Source organism: Agelaius tricolor, unplaced genomic scaffold (genome assembly GCF_023055355.1).
Source record: "Agelaius tricolor isolate 1412-34295 unplaced genomic scaffold, bAgeTri1.0.p SCAF_1, whole genome shotgun sequence".
Classification (NCBI taxonomy): Eukaryota; Metazoa; Chordata; class Aves; order Passeriformes; family Icteridae; genus Agelaius; species Agelaius tricolor.
Genome location: NW_027269261.1, coordinates 20950893 through 20972100, shown reverse-complemented (window position 1 = coordinate 20972100; position 21208 = coordinate 20950893). Strand labels below are relative to the sequence as shown.

Below are 21208 nucleotides of genomic sequence, written 5' to 3'. Positions count from 1 at the left end.
AGCCCACAAGATTTACAACACAGTGTTGCTATTCTGTAAGTAGGATAAACATAATATGAGCACTATATCCATGTGAAGGCACAATAGAAATATTTTATCTCTATACAGGGGCCTGATTTATTACTATGAGAAGGCAGAACTGAAAAATGGGAAAAGGACTAATTCATTAAGCCTCCTAATACAGGGTACATTACTATACTTCCCAATATATTTACATTTTACTTTTCCTGGTAGGTACATCTTTTGACCTCAAATGCACCATCAGAATTTAAAGCCCAAATGACACCCTTTAGTGATTTTACATGAATCTGTTCCCTTCAGAGAGATAAAACATTATAAGGCTTGATATAAATGGGATTCCACTGTGAGAAGACACCAAGTATTTTCTGAGTGCAGAGAATGCTGCCAGAATGAGTATAATTTTCCCCATCTGCATGTATGTCACAGGACAGACCACACTGTTCTCCTGCAATGGAAGCTGACTGGGATGTAACTCGCCCAGCAGCACTGATGCCTTGTCAAAGCTGACCTAGAACACAGGCTAGGCAGAGTTAAAGAATAAAGTAGGCATTTATTAGAAGGCCTCAACGGATAGATCTTGGCCAGCATAAGAGCCCAGCCAGGGCTACACCCAAGACAGACCCAAAATGGTTGACCTGTCCTGAGGCCTCACACTTTTATAAGCTCTGGTCCGTAAGTATATTGGAGTTAATTGTCCAATTATAGCTTTAGGTTATGAAGTCTCATCCTTGTTTTTCTCTCTTCTTAATGCTCTTGGGCCTGAAATTTGGATCAGTTGACCTTGGTCCCAAGCTAGAAAAGGAATTGTTTTGTCTACCTAGTCTGTGAAGAGAGCTCACTCTCCTTTAATATGAAGCTCAGAACTACACACTAAAGCAGTAAAGAATCTGAGAAATATAAAAGCTAAAACCTAAGGCATCAGTGTCAGAAAGGATCCCTACTAGTCCATGACATTTTTCCATAAAATGCTCACTTGATTCAGATTCTTGATACTTTACTGCTCTTTAGTGACAGAGACTCCTTGACTCTGATCTACTGTAGCTACAATTTTTGCCTTATTCCAAATTTGTGTGTCAGAAGTTGTGATATATGTTAGTCCTTCATATAGTAAGTGCAAGAGCCAACTGGAAACCATCACATCAAGCTTGTTTTATTACAAGGGGACATATTCATGCTTTATATGAACTGTAGGAACTATGCCAACTGATGCAATTTTTGATCTCAACAGTTGACTGATTATCAAACTGATTAATGAGGAATTCTATTCTTATTTACAAATGACAGATGGTAGTTTAAACTTATATTGGCAAACAGCCTTTGCAGTTTTTGTTTTTTTAACAGTCTCTTTATAACCTGTTCACTTTCACACGGAAAACACATAAGTCAGAAAAGACAGCATTACTTCTTTCCAAATTCCAGTATTTTTAACGGATTAGGAAAATAGAATAAATTAATAAAGAGTTTCTTAACATCCAAAAATATGCAGCTGAGGACTTCTACTTTTTGGCTTTTTAAACCATGATAAATGAATGAAGAAGCACTCTCATCCCCAAGTTCTGGGTTTTTTTTCCCCTGCAACAGAAGAAATGGCCAAAGAAAAACTTTCATTTGCATATGAGGCTCCTCACCAATGGAATTCCATAGATGATTTAGGAATATTGACTATTTTGACTCAGGATTTGCAAAATCTCAAATCCTTTTTATTTCTGCAGTCAATGAAATCTATGCCATTAAATTCTATGGTGAAGCTAGAAAATACAACAGAGATCAGAAGTAGGTGTAGAAAAGATCCTCCAAACACCTGCTCTTTCCTTACAGGGGGAAAAAGCTACATGTATTGGCACATGCATTAGCACAGAACATAGAAAAATTCTGAATGTACTCAGAAAACTCCATCACTCAGGAAATTGAATAGCCATGAGCACTGTTTCAAGGTAAATCTTATTTAATGTTTCCCTAATTAGAATCAATAGAACCCAATTTTCATTCCTGTGCCTTTGTTACACACAAACTATCAGTCAGGGTCCAGAAAATCTCCCAGGCTACTTCCACACAAAACCAATTCAACTGTTTCAAGTCTGGACACTTATCAGGCAGGATTCGAAAATTAAGTTTTAAAAATGTTTATGACAAAATTATTTATAGTTGGACAAGCTAAGAAAAATGGAGGGAGGCACTCAGATAATGAGTAATGATTAATGAGAAGGTTAGTTTATCTCAGACAACGGGAGCTTACAGAAATTGGTGCAGTTATAGCCTTATAGGTAATGTAATAATGCACCACGTTGCAATAATCTTGGGTTTACACAGAGATTCTTGTATTTCAGTACAACTGCATTAACCTCTGCTCATATCTTAAGGGCTTGGGGCTTTTGGGTTGGATTGTTTTTTTTGTCTGTTTGGTCTTGGCTTTTTTTGGTATGTCAGGCTATCAACATTTCTACTCAATGACAATATCAAGTAAATGAAAAACTGACAATCTGTGCACCCAGGAAAACTAAACCTCTAATGAAATTAAGCATTAGAGTTTATTAAATTTTATTGTATTATCAGAAAGTTTTTATTATAATGTGCAAAATCTGCTTAGCGCAGCCCTAGATTGTATTTACAGAACAGTGGGACAGCTTATGGAGGCTGAGTAGAAGATGCCAGATTGGACAATTGAAGGAATATAATCAGCATAATGTTTTTTGGAAAGGCAAAAGGAAACTATGCCATATGTTCACTTAAGCCTTAATTTTATGTAAAACTGGCTGTTTTTTCTTTGACACAGCTAAAATGCCCTTTCACTTACAGTTCAAAGACTGTTTATTTGCTCTCCAGATCCCCATATGCTCAAACGTATTGTACACAGCACTGTCCCCTACTGGGGAACACCATCAGAAACAGATTCCATTTTCCATCCAGCCAGGTATTTTCAAGGGGCTAAAACCTGACATGTGTGTTGTCAGAGGCTTAGAGGCAGAGGCAAATGGGAGACAAGAAGGAATTTGCCCTCTTTATTTCACTGGCTTATTTATCCATGTTAGGAGCAAATTAACCTCCTCAGCAGGAGCAACTGGATATGTGTATTCCCATTTGAATTTGGAAGAGTTTACAACACCTGATACAGAGCCTGTGTGTCTTTGCAGGGTAATACATCAGCCTCTTGCACTACAGCTATAATGCTATTAAATTTACTTCATGGAATTAGTACAGTCACTGCTTGAGTTTATATAAGCTGCAAAGCAAAACCCCTAACTATTTTTAGTTAATCGCAAAGAGGATGGAACTTGTATTTTAGCAGCGAGATGATCATCTCTTTCTCTCTTAATTTCAGCCTGGAGAGCTACAATCAAGGACATTATTAAAACATAACAAAACAAAGCAAAAAAAAAAAATCCATGAGGGTACTAGAGCCCAAACTACCACTTTCTGCTTTGTTATTAGTGTGGCATATTGCTGTTTTAATCTAATGCTAGGTAGTGCATTAATCTATAGGTATAAATTAATGAGGCTCTTAATGTATTTTCATTGGGAGGTTGAGCAGTCAAACTCATTTAGTTAGTGAAAACTACAAAAATCACTTTCTTGTGAAATCTGAAAGTAGAAGCTTCAATGAGCTAATGATCACAGTATGAACCATTTTACGTACCACTGAAAATAAAGATAACCTGTAAATGTAAAATTTGCACTGCATAAACCATGCTTTTATACACTTCCACCTGTAAAAACACTCTTTGTTCAACTCCACTTGAGAAAGATGAGCATATTTAAAACAAAACCTGTTAACAGTCAAATCGATATAGTCTTCATGGTAATATTTTCTGACCAAACCCTTGTTCAACCCAGAAGGAGCTTAGCAAACAGGGCTAGGAGTCAATAGCCTGTACTGAGAGAGAAATGCTGTGCATGTGGTGTACTCACATGGCTTTTTTGCTGGCTGAACTAGCTGAGGGTTCAGGTATGGGCTGTTCTCTGCATCTATTCTGCGCTTGTACTTCTGGCGACCCCCACGTACTCGGTCTAGGCGCACACCTACGTTTGGAAACACAAACAAACATGTAATTAAATACATTATGAGCATGCCTTTCAGGTAGCAATCTTCTATTTCCTGCCTTCCAATATTTATATTAAAAGCATGTTTATTTCAAAAGATTAATTTTAGAAAGTATGGGAAATCAGCATTACAAGTATTTGCAAGCAGTTTAGAGTTCCACACATGCAAGACTAAGTATACAACATAATTTCCTGTTCATTTAAAACCATTCATTCATTTTTACATATTATTAAAAACAGCTAGCAAGTTTAGTTTCCATTTGAAAGAGCCTAATCTTAAGTCATCTTTGCCAGAAGCAGAATTTCAAGGCTGTAATAAACACCATGGATATAGAAGCATAACATTATGAGCAGAGAAGTACAGAGAATTTGAACTTTAGAAACAATGAGTCCTGCATACAGTCTAGATAGTCAAAACCAAATTAAGATGGATTAACATGGCCAGAGGATACAAAGTAAGTGTCCCTAGAAAAATAAGAATATATATGTGGCTTAATGACTGAAATTGTTCATGAGGATTTGAAAGAAATTGTACAGTTGTGCATTCAGATGTCATCAATGATGAATTAACATTTCTGTTCTACCTCTATACTGTTCATTCCTTCAATACAGCGTTCTACTGCCTGGTTTGTATGGATATATAGAAATTTACTGTCCTGAAACAAGCTACAGCTGCTTTCATAGACAAAATGAAACAAGGTGAAAGGGTGCAAAGACAGTAGGTCTTACAAAACAAGGAAATATTTTTATTTCTTTCTGAGTCACCGAGGCAGATTTCCAGACAGCCCAGAGGAATGTGACAAAAACCAGGCAGTAACATAACACGGAAGTTGAAGAACTTGGCACACATGCAGGACAACAGGACAAGTAATACCAAGTGCAAAATCTGTCCCTGATGACACGGATTTAACGACACAAGAATGGAAGGACACATTAAGTACCAATGGCTCCTGTGAGCGATGTAATAAAGTGCAACTCACATTCTCACTTTTCTTTTCATTGTCTATTTTAGCTCTCCTCCCTCTATGTCTACTTTCTCTTGCTATTATTGTGGCCCACTCTTCTATGTCCCATCCCTCTGATCTCTCCCTTCCACACAAAATACCACAAGAACTGGCTTCTGGACAGCAAGGGAAGCTACCACCAAGGAAGTTACAGTTCAGGTGCACAGCAAGAAGAACACAGCACAGAGTTTATGTGCTGCGTCTGAACCCACACAGGTAGTACAGACTAGTAACCAGAAAACATCTGTCAGTCCTCTTTCCTTCTCAGAAACCAAAAAGGATTAACTGGGTTTTGTAAAGGAAAACTGTTTTGCCAACTAGCCAGAAATCAAAGGCCAACTATTCCAACTATTGTTGAGGTCGTATTGCTTTTTTTTTTCCCCTTATATTTCCTGGGTTACTTACACAGAAAGGAGATGCTTGCTTTAAGGACACAAGAAACACCTGCAACTATAATTCAGTGAGTTGTATCCAACAGTGGTCAATAGCTTTTGCTCATCAGGAAAGCAGGTAATGATCACCCCTACTTAACAGTGAAATTTCACCTGGCTTACTGCAGAAGACTGTGTATGTCAGTCCATCAAACCCAAGAAGTACATTTCTCATTGAGTGTGTCCAGTTACATTTATGGGGATCACAAGATTTAAACAGTAACACAAATGAACCACGTACCCCAAGAGGTCAGTGCATAACTATGAATGAAATCTTATTTATGGTAGTTAACTATGTAACTTGTGACTGATTTGTGATCTATGCTGTTTGATAAAATTTTTGCTAATTCAATCAACAGAGTATAGTTATTTCTGGTTTTATTTTTCAAAGTTATACTTAGAAATGCACGAACTACAAGACCACCACTTTAAAAACTCGTAGCTCAAACCTTTCAGAACTAAGGATAACTCAGTGTTCTTCACACTTGAATTGGGAGTTTGAGCTACAGCTGAAGCAAATGACATCCATGACAATACATTGCCCTAAAAACAAACAGCAGAAGACCAAGGTTTGATAGTTGAATATTCAGAAATAGGCAGAGGATTAGAACAAGCCACATGCAATATTGGTGGGATTATGAAAAAGACTGCCCAGCATTTGAAGAAAAATAGATAGAAAATGATTTCTGCATAATTCAAATGCCATCCTTCTTTCTGCTTGGGAACAGATTTCATAGTGATAAAAGATGGATAGCATCAGACATAAGTATGTTTAATCAAAAAGTAATGGAACTGAAGCTTAAATTAAAATAATATAAATCTACCAAGATGAACAATTTTTTTTACCTCCTTTGCATTAGATGAGATACACACTCAAGCCATTCACATACTCAATGGAAGGAAATACAGAAAAATGTCACTATAGCAAAATTTTAATTAGATCCATGCCCTCACCTAATATACATTGCTTTATCTGTAAATAAAGCTTTCTTTTAAAAAACCCTAACTTCTAGATAACTGGAGGGCAATTGTATTGCACAATTTAAAATTACCTAAGTCTATAATGGAACTAATTCAAATTTTAATGTGAAAACAGTTTTGATAATGTAACACCAATAAATTAGAGCTTTATAACCCATCCATTAAAATTGATAGAGTTTATCATCATTTTGGCTCCTAATATTTCCTTTATCTTTAAGATATCCTCTATCTATATTTTTCTGTATCTCTAAGAAAGTAGATACTTTGGATTCAATTTCTGATAATCTAACACACCCTACGTGGTATTTTACTTCCCAAGGGTCTCTATAGAAGCAAACACAGTGCAAGACACTGCTTAACAAGCTATACCCATCTGATATTCCATAAAAACTTTGGAGTTTAGCAGGTAGCAAACTGAAATCCAGAGGTTCCAAAGTATATCCGTGGATATTCCTCTGTAACTCCTTTAACTTGTATGAGAGAATTTATTACATGAAGTTTTATTTATCAAGACAGTAGCTCTCAAGACAGTAGCAACTGATGCCTCCTTTGTTAGAACAACAAAGGGAAGAAATAAAAGTAATTTTGTCCACAAAGATCCTCATTTGGGGCAGGAGGAGCTTTACATCAGTCACAGATATAACTGTTTGAATTCCACACAGTCTGTATTCAGACTATTAAGGAGGATATTGTGACATCTGGAGAAATTAAGTAGACCTCTGCTTCAGCTCTGCTGTGCATTGTGGCTTCACAAAATCTTCAGCATCTCAGTTCACTCACCCAATCAGTCCTCAACCATGAAGTAAAAAGAAAGAAACCCACTCCACCCATAAAAAATCATGTAATATCTCCCAATGAACTGCACTATATGTATTACAATTACAGTTCTTCAGGGTCAAAACATTCATGTCACTGAACACAGCTCCACCACAGACAAGACAATGTGATTCTTCACATTTCCTAATGCTCATTTGAAAAGCCTTCAACAGAGAAACAACACCAAGAGCCCTAATGGGAAAAATAGGGATGACCACAGGGTAGAAATAGGAAGAACAGGCTTGCCACCAGTTAAGAGAGCAGCTACTTTCAATGTTAAAGTGTAACAAGTTCACTTTACATCTCAGGACAAGCACAACTCCTGAACTCATTAGTTCAGGAGTGATGGGTGGTCAGAGATTTAGACATGACTTACAAATCTCAGAAGATGAGGGTTGGGCTGTAGAGCTGTAATATAGCGAGAGATGGAAACTGTGTAACTCAGTGCAATAGCTACTTTTTAAACCAAAGAAATTACATGTCCTGATACAACATAAGAAATTCACCTATTCTTCAGGGAATAAATGCTTTTATATAGTCACTATATAAGCTTCTAAAAAAAGTCTGCCTCCTGGTTCCTTAAATAATCTTTGCATGATTTCTATCAAATGCTACACAACACACAAGAAAATCACATTGGGCACTTACTCTACACTAAATGTGTCTACACAGCCTTGCACAGAAACAACTGAGGGCCAGAGCAGATGTGCCACATAAGCTACACACCAGGTTACTAAATCTAAACAACACAGGTAAACCTGAACTTATTTTCTTTGCATTTCCTCATCTGTTTCTACCTTACCAAAAAAATGTAAATTATTATTCCTATTCTGTGGTTCTTTCCTCATACTGCCTTGAAGACCTCATGCGGGACAGACACCCACTGTGATGATGCTACATAACCAAAAGGATTGCCCATACCCCGGTATATTACTGACTTTGCAATTCAGGTCCTCACTATGAAAATACTATATAACCATGTCATCTCATTTCCCATAGAGATCCAAGCCATATTAAAAGCATATTATTTACTCCTTTTATCATCCACCACTATTTACTCCTCTATCATCCATCTCTATTTTCCTTCTCCATCTCTTCCTCCTTACCTTGGCTACAAGCAGCCAGTCTTCATTTGTTCACCTGACCCACAAACATTCTTGTCCTTTCCACAGAGCTCTATACCCACAAGTTACATTGGAAGGCATTAGCCCAATCCTTCAAATCAAGCCCTACCAACACCAGGTTTGCCTGTAAGAAATTGTTCACTCCCTTTAATTGCAGAGCTTTTTGTTTGAGGAAAAAAAATACTTAATTAGTAAACAATAGGTTTGAAATCAGACTGAAATGCGCCATTTTTACTTCCCTCAGGAATTTCACATTCTGCTCCCTTCCTGTTTCTCCCTTCCTGTTTCCCCAGTCTCATGGCAGGCTGGTATGTTCTATATCAACACCACCTTGGCAAACTCCACCTCTAACACAGCATTTGATATATATGAAAAATATTCCTATCTCATTTTTTGACATATGTAACTGGCTAACAATCCATTTTCTACAGATGTCTGCAAGATTCCCAGCATTGTCTTCAGCAGTGAGACAGGTAAAAATGAATACCCATGTAACTGCATCTTACCAAGCTCTAGAGGAACATCGGTAGCAGAGGTAAAAACCCCCAGATTAACAGCAAAACTGGAAAGCACAAATATAATTTTAATGGCAGGTTCCAGTGTGGTTCTCCTTTGGGACAATGCCTTAATAGAGTGTTCCAGTTCACTTGAACTTACTGTGATTATTTCTAAGATCGCTGAATAAACTTCAGTGAATATTATAAACTCCATTTTGCTTTTATTTACATAAGCCAGAAATACTAGTTGATTTTTCCACCATAAACAGAGACAGAATGTATTGAGATTTAAGAATGCACACTCATCTAGATACTCTTTAGACACTTCAGCAACCTCTATAATTTGGGGTTAGAGTCCAGTGCATAAACCCTGCAGTCTGAGAGATTTGCAGTGGAAAAAATACTTTAAACCATGAAAGACGTCTCTCAATACAGTAGAAACATGCAGAAAAGTAACACAGCTGAAGAAATAAGATAATATCAGCTATCATTTTTTCTGGATCTGCACACTTATGCGCTGAATTACGAAGATGCCAAAGAGCTTCTGCAATCACTTTACAAAGTATTTGGATAATACCTTATGCAGGTAAAAATTCAGCTAGAGATGTAAAATATGTGTCTACTAGGCAGATAGAATTTTGAAAACAGAGCCCTAATTCATCAAAGAAGATAGAAGCTATGACTGACATTAAAGTTTTCCTGATCTATGGCTGAATTAACAATTACCAGGGGAAGGCTTCAGTGTTTTGACTTCCTATAGCCATCTCCACAATTAAACACATTATTTAGAGTAGCATAGGAAGTCTAAAACTCATCCTCCTACTTTACATTCAGCTAGTACCAAAAAGTATTTGTTAATGTGGGATAAAATTGGCTATTCTCAAGATGTGCCTGTAAAACAATTAGTTCATTAACTGACCCATATAATTGACTGAAAAGCAAAACAGTGTTTATTACTTTAATATTTAACTTCATCTGTGACTAGAAGTTGTTTAATTTATCTGTTCCTCTGCAATGATTTGTAAAAAACAGTTTATTATTAAGCAACCCCAAATAATCAGGCTAATTAAAATATTTAGTGAATTGTTTCAGGTTAAAAAAAAAAGAGAATAATACTGCTTTTGCAAAACAAATGCTTCAAACTAGTATTTCAGATTTTGCTTATGTTTAATACTAAACAAAGTTTCAAGGCAACCAAATGTAAGCAGTATTTTGGAAATTTCATTTTTGTCCTGGGAGGAGGGGATGAGATAGGCTGGATTTTTGCAAAGGAACTGATAAACACATCTCTTAGGCTAAAGCCCAGTGGTTTGTTTTTTTCAGTTTGACAAAAGAACTGATAAATGCACTACTTACACAGCTCAGTACTCAACCTCTCTTGAAAGGAACATTAACTTTGCATGAACTAATCATCTACATGCTGAAATTTTGTGCGCTGCCATTTATGCACTAAACCACAAAAGAACGTTAATAAAATCCCCTTCGTTTTCCCATGTAAATGAGACTTTGTGTAAATAAATTCTATTATTTCTCAGCCCAAGTGATTTCCCTTGAAGAATGGTCCATAAACAAAGATGTTCACATGAAGAAAATGTGACATAAAATGTTTAAGAATCCTATTGTTCCTTTACATTTTTAAATGGCTCCATATGTATCCTAATCTGTGACAGTCACAAATACAAATTAGGTCACATGCAACAGGTGACAAGTTTTAATTGAATGTCTTCTGTCTGCAATTCTGACAAAAGGTGAATGGAAATAAATGAGTCTGGCAAGACAGCCCTGAGCCTTACAATACCCAATACCTCATTATTTTTAAACAGCTATCTATAAACTGATGCTGACAAGCCTTGAACCTTTTATTTCTGTTCAAGAAGAGGTGAATGTGCAGAAAGAAAGAAGAAAATAAAAAAAAAGAAAAACATGACAGCTACACTGTTGCATTAAACATGCAACACCCATTATCCAATGATTAGCTCTCAAATGTTACAAAAGAATATCTCTTACACTTCACTTAAGAACTTAGAAAAAAAAAAATCTGTCTCTCTTTTGGAAGAGATACACTCTGTGCACTTCATTACTAGTGCCTAAATTGATCTTTTCCAAGTTTTGTACTACCAGATTTTCAGTATAATTATGCTAGACTCAGGATGATTTTTAAAAGAGACTGAAATTAGGCTAGTAAACACAGGTTATACAGCTTCCACTTCTTTTCCTTTCCATTTCCAAAGTGAGGAAGAGCCTGCGTTGCAGCAAAATGTGCATATTTGTAAACTGCAAAGGAAAAGGAATGCAGAACTTTGGCTGAATATACATAAAGCCCTGGTGTTTCTGAAATGAAGCAGTTACCATTACATAATACTTCTCTCCCCATCACCTGGATTACTAATATACTAATTACTAGGAAGCAGTGTAAAATACTGCAACAGCTTTTATGAATAACACAGAAAATACTGTTGCTAATTGGACCATTAAATTTCATGTCAATGTGCTTATATATCATAACCATACTATATGAGAGTATATGCCTTATTTTTTAAATTATGCATACAATGTCCTGGGACAAGGTATAAGAATAAATAAAGGCAATCTATCACTAACTAAATACCACAGTTCTAACCTTAATTTATTTAAATATAATTACAGAAGATGCTATCTTGTTTCAGAGTTCAAATTACAACCAATTTAATGAAGTGGAGCTTGCTGGGCTGTAAAGTCATTACTGCATCAATACACTTGCAACCATTACTTTAAAGGTGACAAGCCCAGCCTGGGAAAGGCAGCTTGGCTGGTGATCCAAGGAGAGGGCACAGAACATCGGGAGACAGAAAGGTCAAAAAGTAAGTTTGAGTAAGGCCATGCCAACGCCTGAAGGTCAAAAGCAGGCCTTTATTCTAGATCACATCACTAGAGCTTATAAAGAATTCAGGAGCTATACTGGTGACAACTCTAATAGAAAAGAAGTCTCACTGAAGTTCTGGACCATTTGCTGGCAACTCTCAAGACAGAAGGGAAGATTGAAATGAAATGCATTACAATAATTGGACTGTGAAGTACCAGCAGCATGAACCAGATCTCAATACCCTTTTCAGATAAAAAATGTGCAGTTTCACAAAATTTCAGTTAGTGACTCAGAGTATGTGGGATTCTGGAATTAATCTGTGATCCAGAAATCACAAGAAAGTTCTTAATAGCATGAGCTGAAACAGTTATACAAAATAATATCAGTTCTACTGGGACCAGGAAATATTCCACTTAGAATTTGGGTTTCTACCTACAGGAAGTGATTTCATTCTGCTGGAACAGAATCAGAGAAAACTAAAGGGTGGCTCATCACACTAGAGCTTTAAAACAGATGTAAAATTCACTGAAATATTAAGTTTTTTACCCTAAAAAATATGATCCCTAACTCTGGGGTTATTTTCTGTATTATTAGACTTTTTTTTTCCTTCCTAGGAACAAAATCTTTCTTGTCTTCCTCAAGGAGCAGCCATTCTGTGATGACCTGTACAGGAGTAAGACAAGCAGAATTTACTTTCCAAATTGCACTCATCTGGCAAATTAACTGAGACTTACCTTTCCAGCTCAGATGGCTTTTATAATGCCACTTGAGCCTAAATTGGCCTCAGTGCAAATATGTATTTTTCTCACAGAATTCTGGATTTCTCCAAGGCTTATTCATGAAAGCATCATTCTGACATTGTCTTTTCTCTTAGTACACCCATTACAACCCTATCTCCTCAATCTCTCTCATATTTATGTATTAAGTAATTATGAGCTGTATGTTTTGGTAAACACTGTGCAATTCTCCCCTACTTTTTCTTCATTCTTCTAAAGAGTAACATATGTGGAACTGCATCCATTTCAGACTTGATCCTTCAAGTTTCCTCAAAAGGTACAGCAGAATTCTGAACTTCTCTCTGTCTTCTTTCTGCATGCTATTTTATGGCTCCACAGGATCTGGAGCAGGGGGCACACTGGGAGAACAGCCCAAGAACCTTACAACATGTCTCAGCTTCTGTCTGCAGCTAGCAGATTTTTAGGAGTATTCATCATATCTTATCATGATTTATAAGTGTAAGTTTTAAAGTATATATCAATTTGACTTATATGGAAGACTGCAATGGAAATGTAAAATATCTTAAGTAATTTAATGAATTCATACACCAGTCTGATGCTAAAAAGGGGGTACTTTAAACCTATGCACACACTTTATATGAAAATATGGGTTTGGCGTGGAAAATGTGGCAGATATTCTCACTTGTTGGCTTTCTGCAGCCATAATATGAGCATTTTGCCTTCTGCATTGTTATTCTGTTTGCACATGGTTTTCAAGACTAGATAGGAGTTACACAGCAGGGTTTCATTTGGACTCCCAGAGTAATCTTCCAGTACAACTACAAGATAATTCTAACTCAAGATAAAAGATTTTATATTACTAGCTTCACATGTCTTTGGCAAATGATAGGGCTTTTCTGTACTTTGCACTTCCTGTCCATGTACTACAACTTTGTTTCTTACAATTCTGGCTGCTACAAGAGTGAAGTTCAACAGTGGCTTATATGGGTACATAGTTCAGATGGGCATATCTGAAATTCCTGGTTTCTACTTCCTTTCTGATTTGTCTGAGCAGCTGCTTATTTTTAAAAGTACAGTGTTTGTCTGTTATTTAGGTAGGGGAAAAAACCAATGATCTGGGTTAATATGTTTGGACTGGAAGGCACTGACATAGCACATCACAGCACCTTCTTGTTCAGTGTTCCTTCTGCCTGAAAATCTTCACATGGAACAAAAAATTTAAGGTTTTTTTGTTTCATTATTTGCAGTGTGTTAAAGTAATGACTGTTCAGCAATAAAAACTTCAAAATGTAGTGGCTAGAGGGGCATCAAATTGAGACACTGCAGAGTAAAATAAAGAAAATGACGTAAAATGTCAATGTGGTGGAATTGTTTCCTATTAGTATTGTAGCATTGCTTTTAAAGATGGAAACAAAAATGGAGATATGTCTTCTGCATATATTATGGTTTCTGTAGATGGCACATTAAAACATTCCAAATGGCCTTGCCAGGAAGGGATTTTACAAATGGCCTTTAGTGGAGGACCATGATCCCATCCACAGTACAAAGATGTGCCCCAACATGTTCCAGAGTATGGAAGCTATGCCTTTTCCTTTCTTTGTACATAACATTTCCCCTGCTCTTCCATGAATACTACTATCAAAGAATTGTGCATACATGAGAATCTGAAAGTGAAACGGAGCAGAAAACCACCAAAATCAATTTATCAAGTTCTGATGCTAAGGTTAAGTGAGGAGAAAAACAGGGAATAAATTTTTTAATTTATTAAATTTTACAAGATAAGGCTCCAGTCCTTCAACTGAATTACATGAGTAGATATATAAAATATATAAAACTATCAGATGTGGGGGAACATGGCAAGATTAAAAGATGCATAGTATTTTGTTCATCTTCTAACGTTCACTTTTTTCCCTTAACACAAAAGGGACTGAGATATTACTGTATATACATATATACAAAAATATTAAGATAATAACTGGTGATATCAGCTAAAGTGTGAAAAGAACACAAGAATAATTATTTTGCAATTCCTATAATAAGTGTATATATTTGTGTTTCTTCTTCATAAAGCAATGGAAAAGAAAACGACACACGGGGGGTTAACAGGTACAAGGTTCTCTGGCCATAAATGAGAAAAAAAAATCATCTAACTCTTCATGTAGAATTTTAAGTATTCTCCCAAACATGCTTAGCACTTCATTCATGCCCTGAGTGTGAGTGATTTATACCTCAGCTCACACACCCTGCCAGCCTCACAACCTGACATTCTGCCTGACACCCTGGAGTGACAGGTTACCCTGCTTCTGGCCTCTGAGTCTCGTTCAGGTACTACTTGAGCAATTAATGGAAGGTTTATTAGTGGCACCACTTCACTGATACCACTGCTGGAAGCTTTCAATGCAGAAGCATACTGGTTAACCAGCATATTGACAGCTCTTTCGTGGTTAGCAACAGGAATGGATCAGAGCCTATGCAGAAAATCCCAGCTGAAAAACAGAACTGCAAATGTGCTCAGCATTCCCCAGACTTTTTGACTGCCTCTAATCTTACAAACAATTAATAGTACGAGGTAAATTGATTTCACTTCAATAAAACACAATAATTTTTTAAACAATTAGACAATATAGTCTTATTATAAAGTGCCCCTGCTCTAAAACAGAAACAGTGACAATTTTCTTCTAATCTCATAGGTAACATTGGGCCTTTGGGAAATGGGTTAATAAATTCTAGTTTTCTAAACCAGGCAGACTGATTTACTGTAAACTTCCCCCATTACACTTATAGTAGATGTCTATCAAATTGCTTATGAGAACAAATTTATGGAAAATATCCAAGAGTAATGCTTTGTTCTTATTAAAATACATGAATATGTATGTAATTTTAGCCAGCCTAAATGAACAAAACAAAAAGAAAGAGAAAAAAAGGTCAAAAATTTTTGTCACAAGAATTATTCTTTTATACAAAAAGAATACAAATAGAATAAAATTCTTTTATACAAAAATATTCTTTTATACAAAAAACAATTTGTCCCTGTTAAAAATGCCTTTATATAAAAGAAGCTTGTCTAAGGAGAATATTTTTCTTTAAATTGTAATGGCAACTGCTATGAAGAAAACCCATACAGTGTACAAGGGTATGTTAAGACAAGTAATTGGGCGACATAATTACATGAGTATTATTTAAAAGAGGAAATAAAGCATAAAATTTCCTCATAAATTATTTTTACATAGAATTTTAACAGATGCAGAATTGAAAAAAAAATTAAAATAGTTCTAAGTCAGTAATTCCTGACAAGAACAGGCTATTTAAATTGAAACATACCTACCCTTCTTCTGAATGCAGATGTCAATGGGAATATTCACCACAAGCAATGCTAAACACACACATATTTTGTTTTCCTAGGAGCCATGAAAAGAATATTTACCAAACAGGAGACCAAGGCCTTCTCACTCAATGCATTGCAAATCTATTACAGCTCTACTGAAGCCTGCACATTTCTTCAGAGCTACTTCTAAGGGTGAGAAGAGCAAAGAGCTTTGTTGACTTTGTATTTTTTACCAAATGCTGTGTTCCTTTCAAAGTTTTCTGCTTTATGTCCCAAAGTTCTCTTCCTTCCATTAAAACACATACATTGAACTCATTCACTCTTTTAAACATATTACTATACATTCCTAGAGAATGTGACACCCAATTTAAAAGACACTAAGAGTCAAGAGCAGAATTCGCTGAGTAAAAAGGTGACGGGTTATGTATAAAATAACTTAATGAAACAAGGCCAGAAACCTAGAGGAGTATTTCAAGATATTTATAACTAGCACCCTCAAAATGAACAAAGGTAGGTTATACTCTTCCTAGGACAGGTTTTGAGCAACTTGACCAGGAAGTGTGTTTACAATTCATACAATTCAGTCCCTGGGTTCTGTGAATTGCTTATGAAAGCAATGTCATTGTTGTCACTCTGTGATCAGGAAGACAGACACAGGTTTAAAGGAAAAGGAGATGGCAAGATCCATGATGGCCTGCAGTGAGTACACTTTTCTTTCTCCAGCAGGAACTCTTCAGAGAATGATCACTAAAGGCTGTGTGTGCTTTGCACAGCACAGTGTAACTCAAATCAATGACATTGCATTGCTTAATGGCTAATACAAGCTAAGAGTCAAAATTTCTTACTCTCTTATCCTGCCCTACATGGGAAATCCATGAATATAAATACATAATAAGTGAAGGTCTGGAGAGCTGTTAGCAAAGAAAATCTCTATGTGGTTCAGTTTTCCACCTTAGATTCTGCCCATAACTCCATCTCCACATTACTCAGGATCCAAAATTGTACCTAGGACTGTTATTTAAACAAAACAAACCTGTTTCTTCCTTTCTTCTTTCCCTCTTCTTGACCTTAGAACCTTTACTTTGGATCAGAACCTCCTTCTGCAATGTGTTCATTTGTTCCAAAAAGTATTTTGATCCTGAGGTCAAATTTGGATCAATTTTCAGATATTCAAGTTTTTTCCCTACTAATTTTAATCTGCACTAGATATATTCAGAAGAATGGTACAAAAACATGCAGATAAATCTGAACAAGAAACCAGATTTCTCTGTGCATTACTCTAAAGTGACATAACAGGAATAAGATCTTGCTTGTATTTTCAAAGGGAACTCATTCAAATGTTCCTCGTTGAAGCCTTAACTTAGTTAAACCTGGAGAAAAGAAAGGAAGTGACCACTGAAGAAAATACCTCTAATTATATTTAGATGAAGCAAAATGGTGCATCACTTATAGGAAATATCACTGCGTTTTCGGGGAATATTGTTTATTGGAGAAAATCAAAACACATGGCACTGAGGATGGATCCTATGAGGAAGGCCTTTGGGATGGGACCTTCTTAAATCAGTGATCACAATGGTCTTAACAAATCTGGTATTTTCTGACACTGTTTCTTAGGGTTTTACATGTTTCCCATTTGCTGACATGCGGGATTTATGTGAAAATAGTACTGCTCAGGAGCATTTGTTTCTTGAATTGAGGCAGGTTTTAGAAACTGTAACACAATTCATTTTTTACTGCCTTTTCCCTATTTTACAGAGTTAAGTTATTTTCCACTTGTCATGCCATTGTGTCAGAGATGGTGTGGTGTGGTGGATTGATACCTCTTTATTATTCTCTCCAGCCTGTGGCTTTCCTTTTAGATTGTGCTGTGATCTTCTTTTCAGCTATCCACAAAGAGTGGAAGTGTAATAAACATCTCTACTTTGTGCCCAGTTTTTGTGGGGACTACTGCTCTCTCAGTGATGATATTTGCATATTTCTTGAAAATAGGTGAACTTGCAGTTAGAGCAATAGGAAACTTGGCCATATATCCTAAATCCATCAACCCAGCAGAATTTCAGTTTTAACTGGACTTTTAAATTAAGGAGAGAATGCACTGCAAAATTTATATTGACAATCTATTTACATTCAGAGTAAATTTTTTGTATAACTTCCAAAGATGAAAAAAGACAACTAATTCTCCATTTTAAAAAAATCCTAAACCTGAAAATAAATTCAGAGCCAGAATTCTGTGATTTTGATTGGCATCTTCCCTACATCTGAAACAGTGTAGCCCATTATTTATTCAAAATAATTTCCACAAAACAGCATCAAAATAAGTTTTAAATCCTCTGCATGGGTTTTTTCATTTTTAAACCAATCTAATTAAAAGATGAGGAAATTCTCCTTATAGTTACATAAAGATGTAGACAGAGTAAAAAAGCTTTTCATAGGCTTGTTTTTATTTGTCCCAATCTATCAATTCTGTTCTGAGGAATGGATTTTCATCTTTGTGCTAAACATGAAAAAATGCTCCCTACACTCTAAATTTCTTAAACCATGTTGTACACTGTACCACTAAGGTATCCAAACCTCATCAAAACTCCACACAGCTGGCAAATGCCACAGTGAACTAAACAGAGTGGGATTTCAAGTGCTGGATACTTAACAGCCGGAGAAGCTCTTTAATCTTGTTTAAGAAAGAGAGGGCATAATTTATCTGGAGACAATCCTCCTTGGCAGCATGTGCATAAGAAAGGGAGGCTCAACGTGCTGAGCTTTAAAAGGGAATTGAAAATAAAAGTTTCTACCATGAACATAGTTCACAACAGTAACAAATAAACAAACAAGCAGGTTAACTGTTATGCACGCGAGGTCTGAAGCATCAGTGGAGAATTTTGCCTGTGCTGGCATTTCATGAACCAAAGCTACTCACAGTGAGAGAGATTTACCTGCTCATCTCAGACTATTGCTGCTGAACTGGGCCATAATCAAACACTTTCTAGATACTTCTCACATGTCATGAATCCTGAAACGGAGGGTGATTCACAAAAGGACAATGGCAAAATTGGTTAATGCATATTATTTGATTTTAAGAAGTGTAAAACTACATCAGTTTGGAAATGAAGACAGAAAACGTATCTTATTACATGCAATTGCAACACAGTCAATCCTGCCAATGGCAAAGATCAATGGCTAGACTAGTAATTCCTCCACTGAGAATAGCTAGGGCGAGACAAAGAATTCCTTCATGTCCTTTTCATTCATCAATAGATACCATGAAAAAAAAAAGTGGGTTATTTAGTGCTAGTTTCAACTTACATTATTAATGTGAGGAAGCAGACTAAATACTGATTAGCAACAAAGTAAGCACAGTGAAGGACCAAAACTATTGTAAAGGTGCAAGAACCCAATATAAAAAGGCAGTTGGATTGTGGATATGTTCTCCCTCCCATTTTAGTTTTGATGTACAACTGTTGAAAACTCTTTAAAATTTTAATTTGGAGGTAGGACCAATAAATATTGATGCTTTTTTTCCACTCAAATATGAGAACTTGACACAATCCAGGAAAAAATTGGTAAGTCTGTCATTCAAGGAAAGGTTTTCCATCACACTTTATTCTTTATTATGGAACAGTTTACCTGAGGACACACTTAGAGATCAGTGCCATGTTCCACTGCTCAAAGATCTGTTATTAGGATCTGGCAATTTTACACAGTTTTCTTGATCAACAAATGCCTGCAGTCCTTACTCAGAGAAAACTGCAACTCCAACTCCCATGCCACTAAAAGCCCCATTGCAGACTTTTTCCAGCATAATATCCAGCATACCCACCCAATTAATGCAAGCAGTATTAGTGCCATTTATCTTTCTTTTCCTTGTTTTTTACTCAGTTACTTCTCCATCAAAATGCACTGTGTTTTATTGTTAATTGTGATTAAAAAAAAAGAAATTAGCCAAATCAATTACAGTCCTCGGTCAATCTGTATGGTTGAGCCACAACTTTTAATTAAATGAAGAAATGGGTCTATTGTTAAAAGGCATTAAAGAAGACAATTCTAAACTTCAAGTAAAGGGGTTTTTTGCTTTTACTGGGAAACAGAGATACCCATAAAAGCAATACAGGTCTTTATTTGAATTTCACAGCAGCAGTGAAATTTATCAGAGTCACAGAATCAAGTACTTATCCCTTTTTTTCTTTTAGCTAACATTCCACTGATTCTAATGGGTTTAGGCTGTGAAGATGCTACCTACAAAATGTCACCATGGCTTTAATCCTGGGTTAGCAAGAGGACACAATCTTTAATGAAGAAGAAAATCTAACAAATGAACAAGAAAAATTCTGAAGTAAAAACAACAAGCCAAATAGGCTGTCAATGACTGGAGGAAGATTACTGGATTTAAACTTTATTATCAGTATAGAGCTGAACTTGCATATTATCTGTCTCATATAAAATATTGTCCTAAAATACATGAATTTCAACACAGAAATATTTGTTGTAAATGGGATTTGACATATGTGTGAAATTGGATAAAGGGCTTTTCAATCAAAATCTGTCTCCTAGCAAACTCTACAGCAGAGGGTTGCCCCAACAGGGAATGCTGACTAATTATGAAAGCACATAATGGCTCATCTTTACTTTTCCTTTTTCTGACTCGCTCTTTTTTGTGACCAGCAGAGGCTGCAGATTGCACAGACAGTATTCTGTTTACATAGTCCCCTTTTTCACTCCAAACATCCCTAGGCCACAGGGATCACCAAAGAAGCCAGTCTAAGAACAACATCGAACATTATTACTCTTCTGGTTTCCCCTAAATGCTCTAGGTAGCCACCACTTTATCCCGTGTACACTACGCTCCGCTACTACCCAACCTAATAAAGACTTCTGTCACAGCGATAGCTTTTCATCTTCAGAGCTCTTTTCTCCTCTCCTGATAAGGCTGCCAACTCTACTCTCTGTAAATGAGCTCATGTGAACACTTTATTTTCGGCTTGTGGAAACAAAAAGGGCCAGTACTCAGCTTCAGAGCTTGAGGGAGCGGTTTGCTATCTTCAAAGCATGACCAAGGCGTTTGAAAGGGATTAAAATTAAATTGGTAAGCTTAGCTTGAAATGAGGAACTTGAAGCAGGACTATTGCGCTCACAAACACTGCTTTTTCTTTAAAAGCTTCAGAAGCCCCTTAAAAATGGTCACTTTAACTCATTTTTATTTGTGTACTATTAAACCTCTGGCAACTGCTTCGATAAGACTGCTAGCCAGTACCCCATGTTATCATCAGTAGGCACATATAGCCAAGCATCTCCCTTTCAGGCCAGATGGTTATCCCAACCCAGTGCACTCAGTTCAGAAACATGTGAATCACAGCTTCAGCTTCCTTATCCAAACAGCAAATAAATTAAAACTTTCTTT

General features: G+C 36.3%; 1 protein-coding gene across 10 annotated transcripts in view; it reads right to left on the bottom strand.

The window, feature by feature from the left end:
- The window catches only part of ESRRG (estrogen related receptor gamma), a 373125-nt gene that overhangs the window by 48709 nt on the left and 303208 nt on the right, over positions 1–21208 (bottom strand). For all 10 annotated transcript variants that reach the window (XM_071426017.1, XM_071426012.1, XM_071426010.1 and 7 more), the window contains one exon: positions 3928–4038. In XM_071426017.1, coding sequence (XP_071282118.1) covers positions 3928–4038 — 111 coding nt within the window. The remainder of the gene's footprint in view (positions 1–3927; positions 4039–21208) is intronic.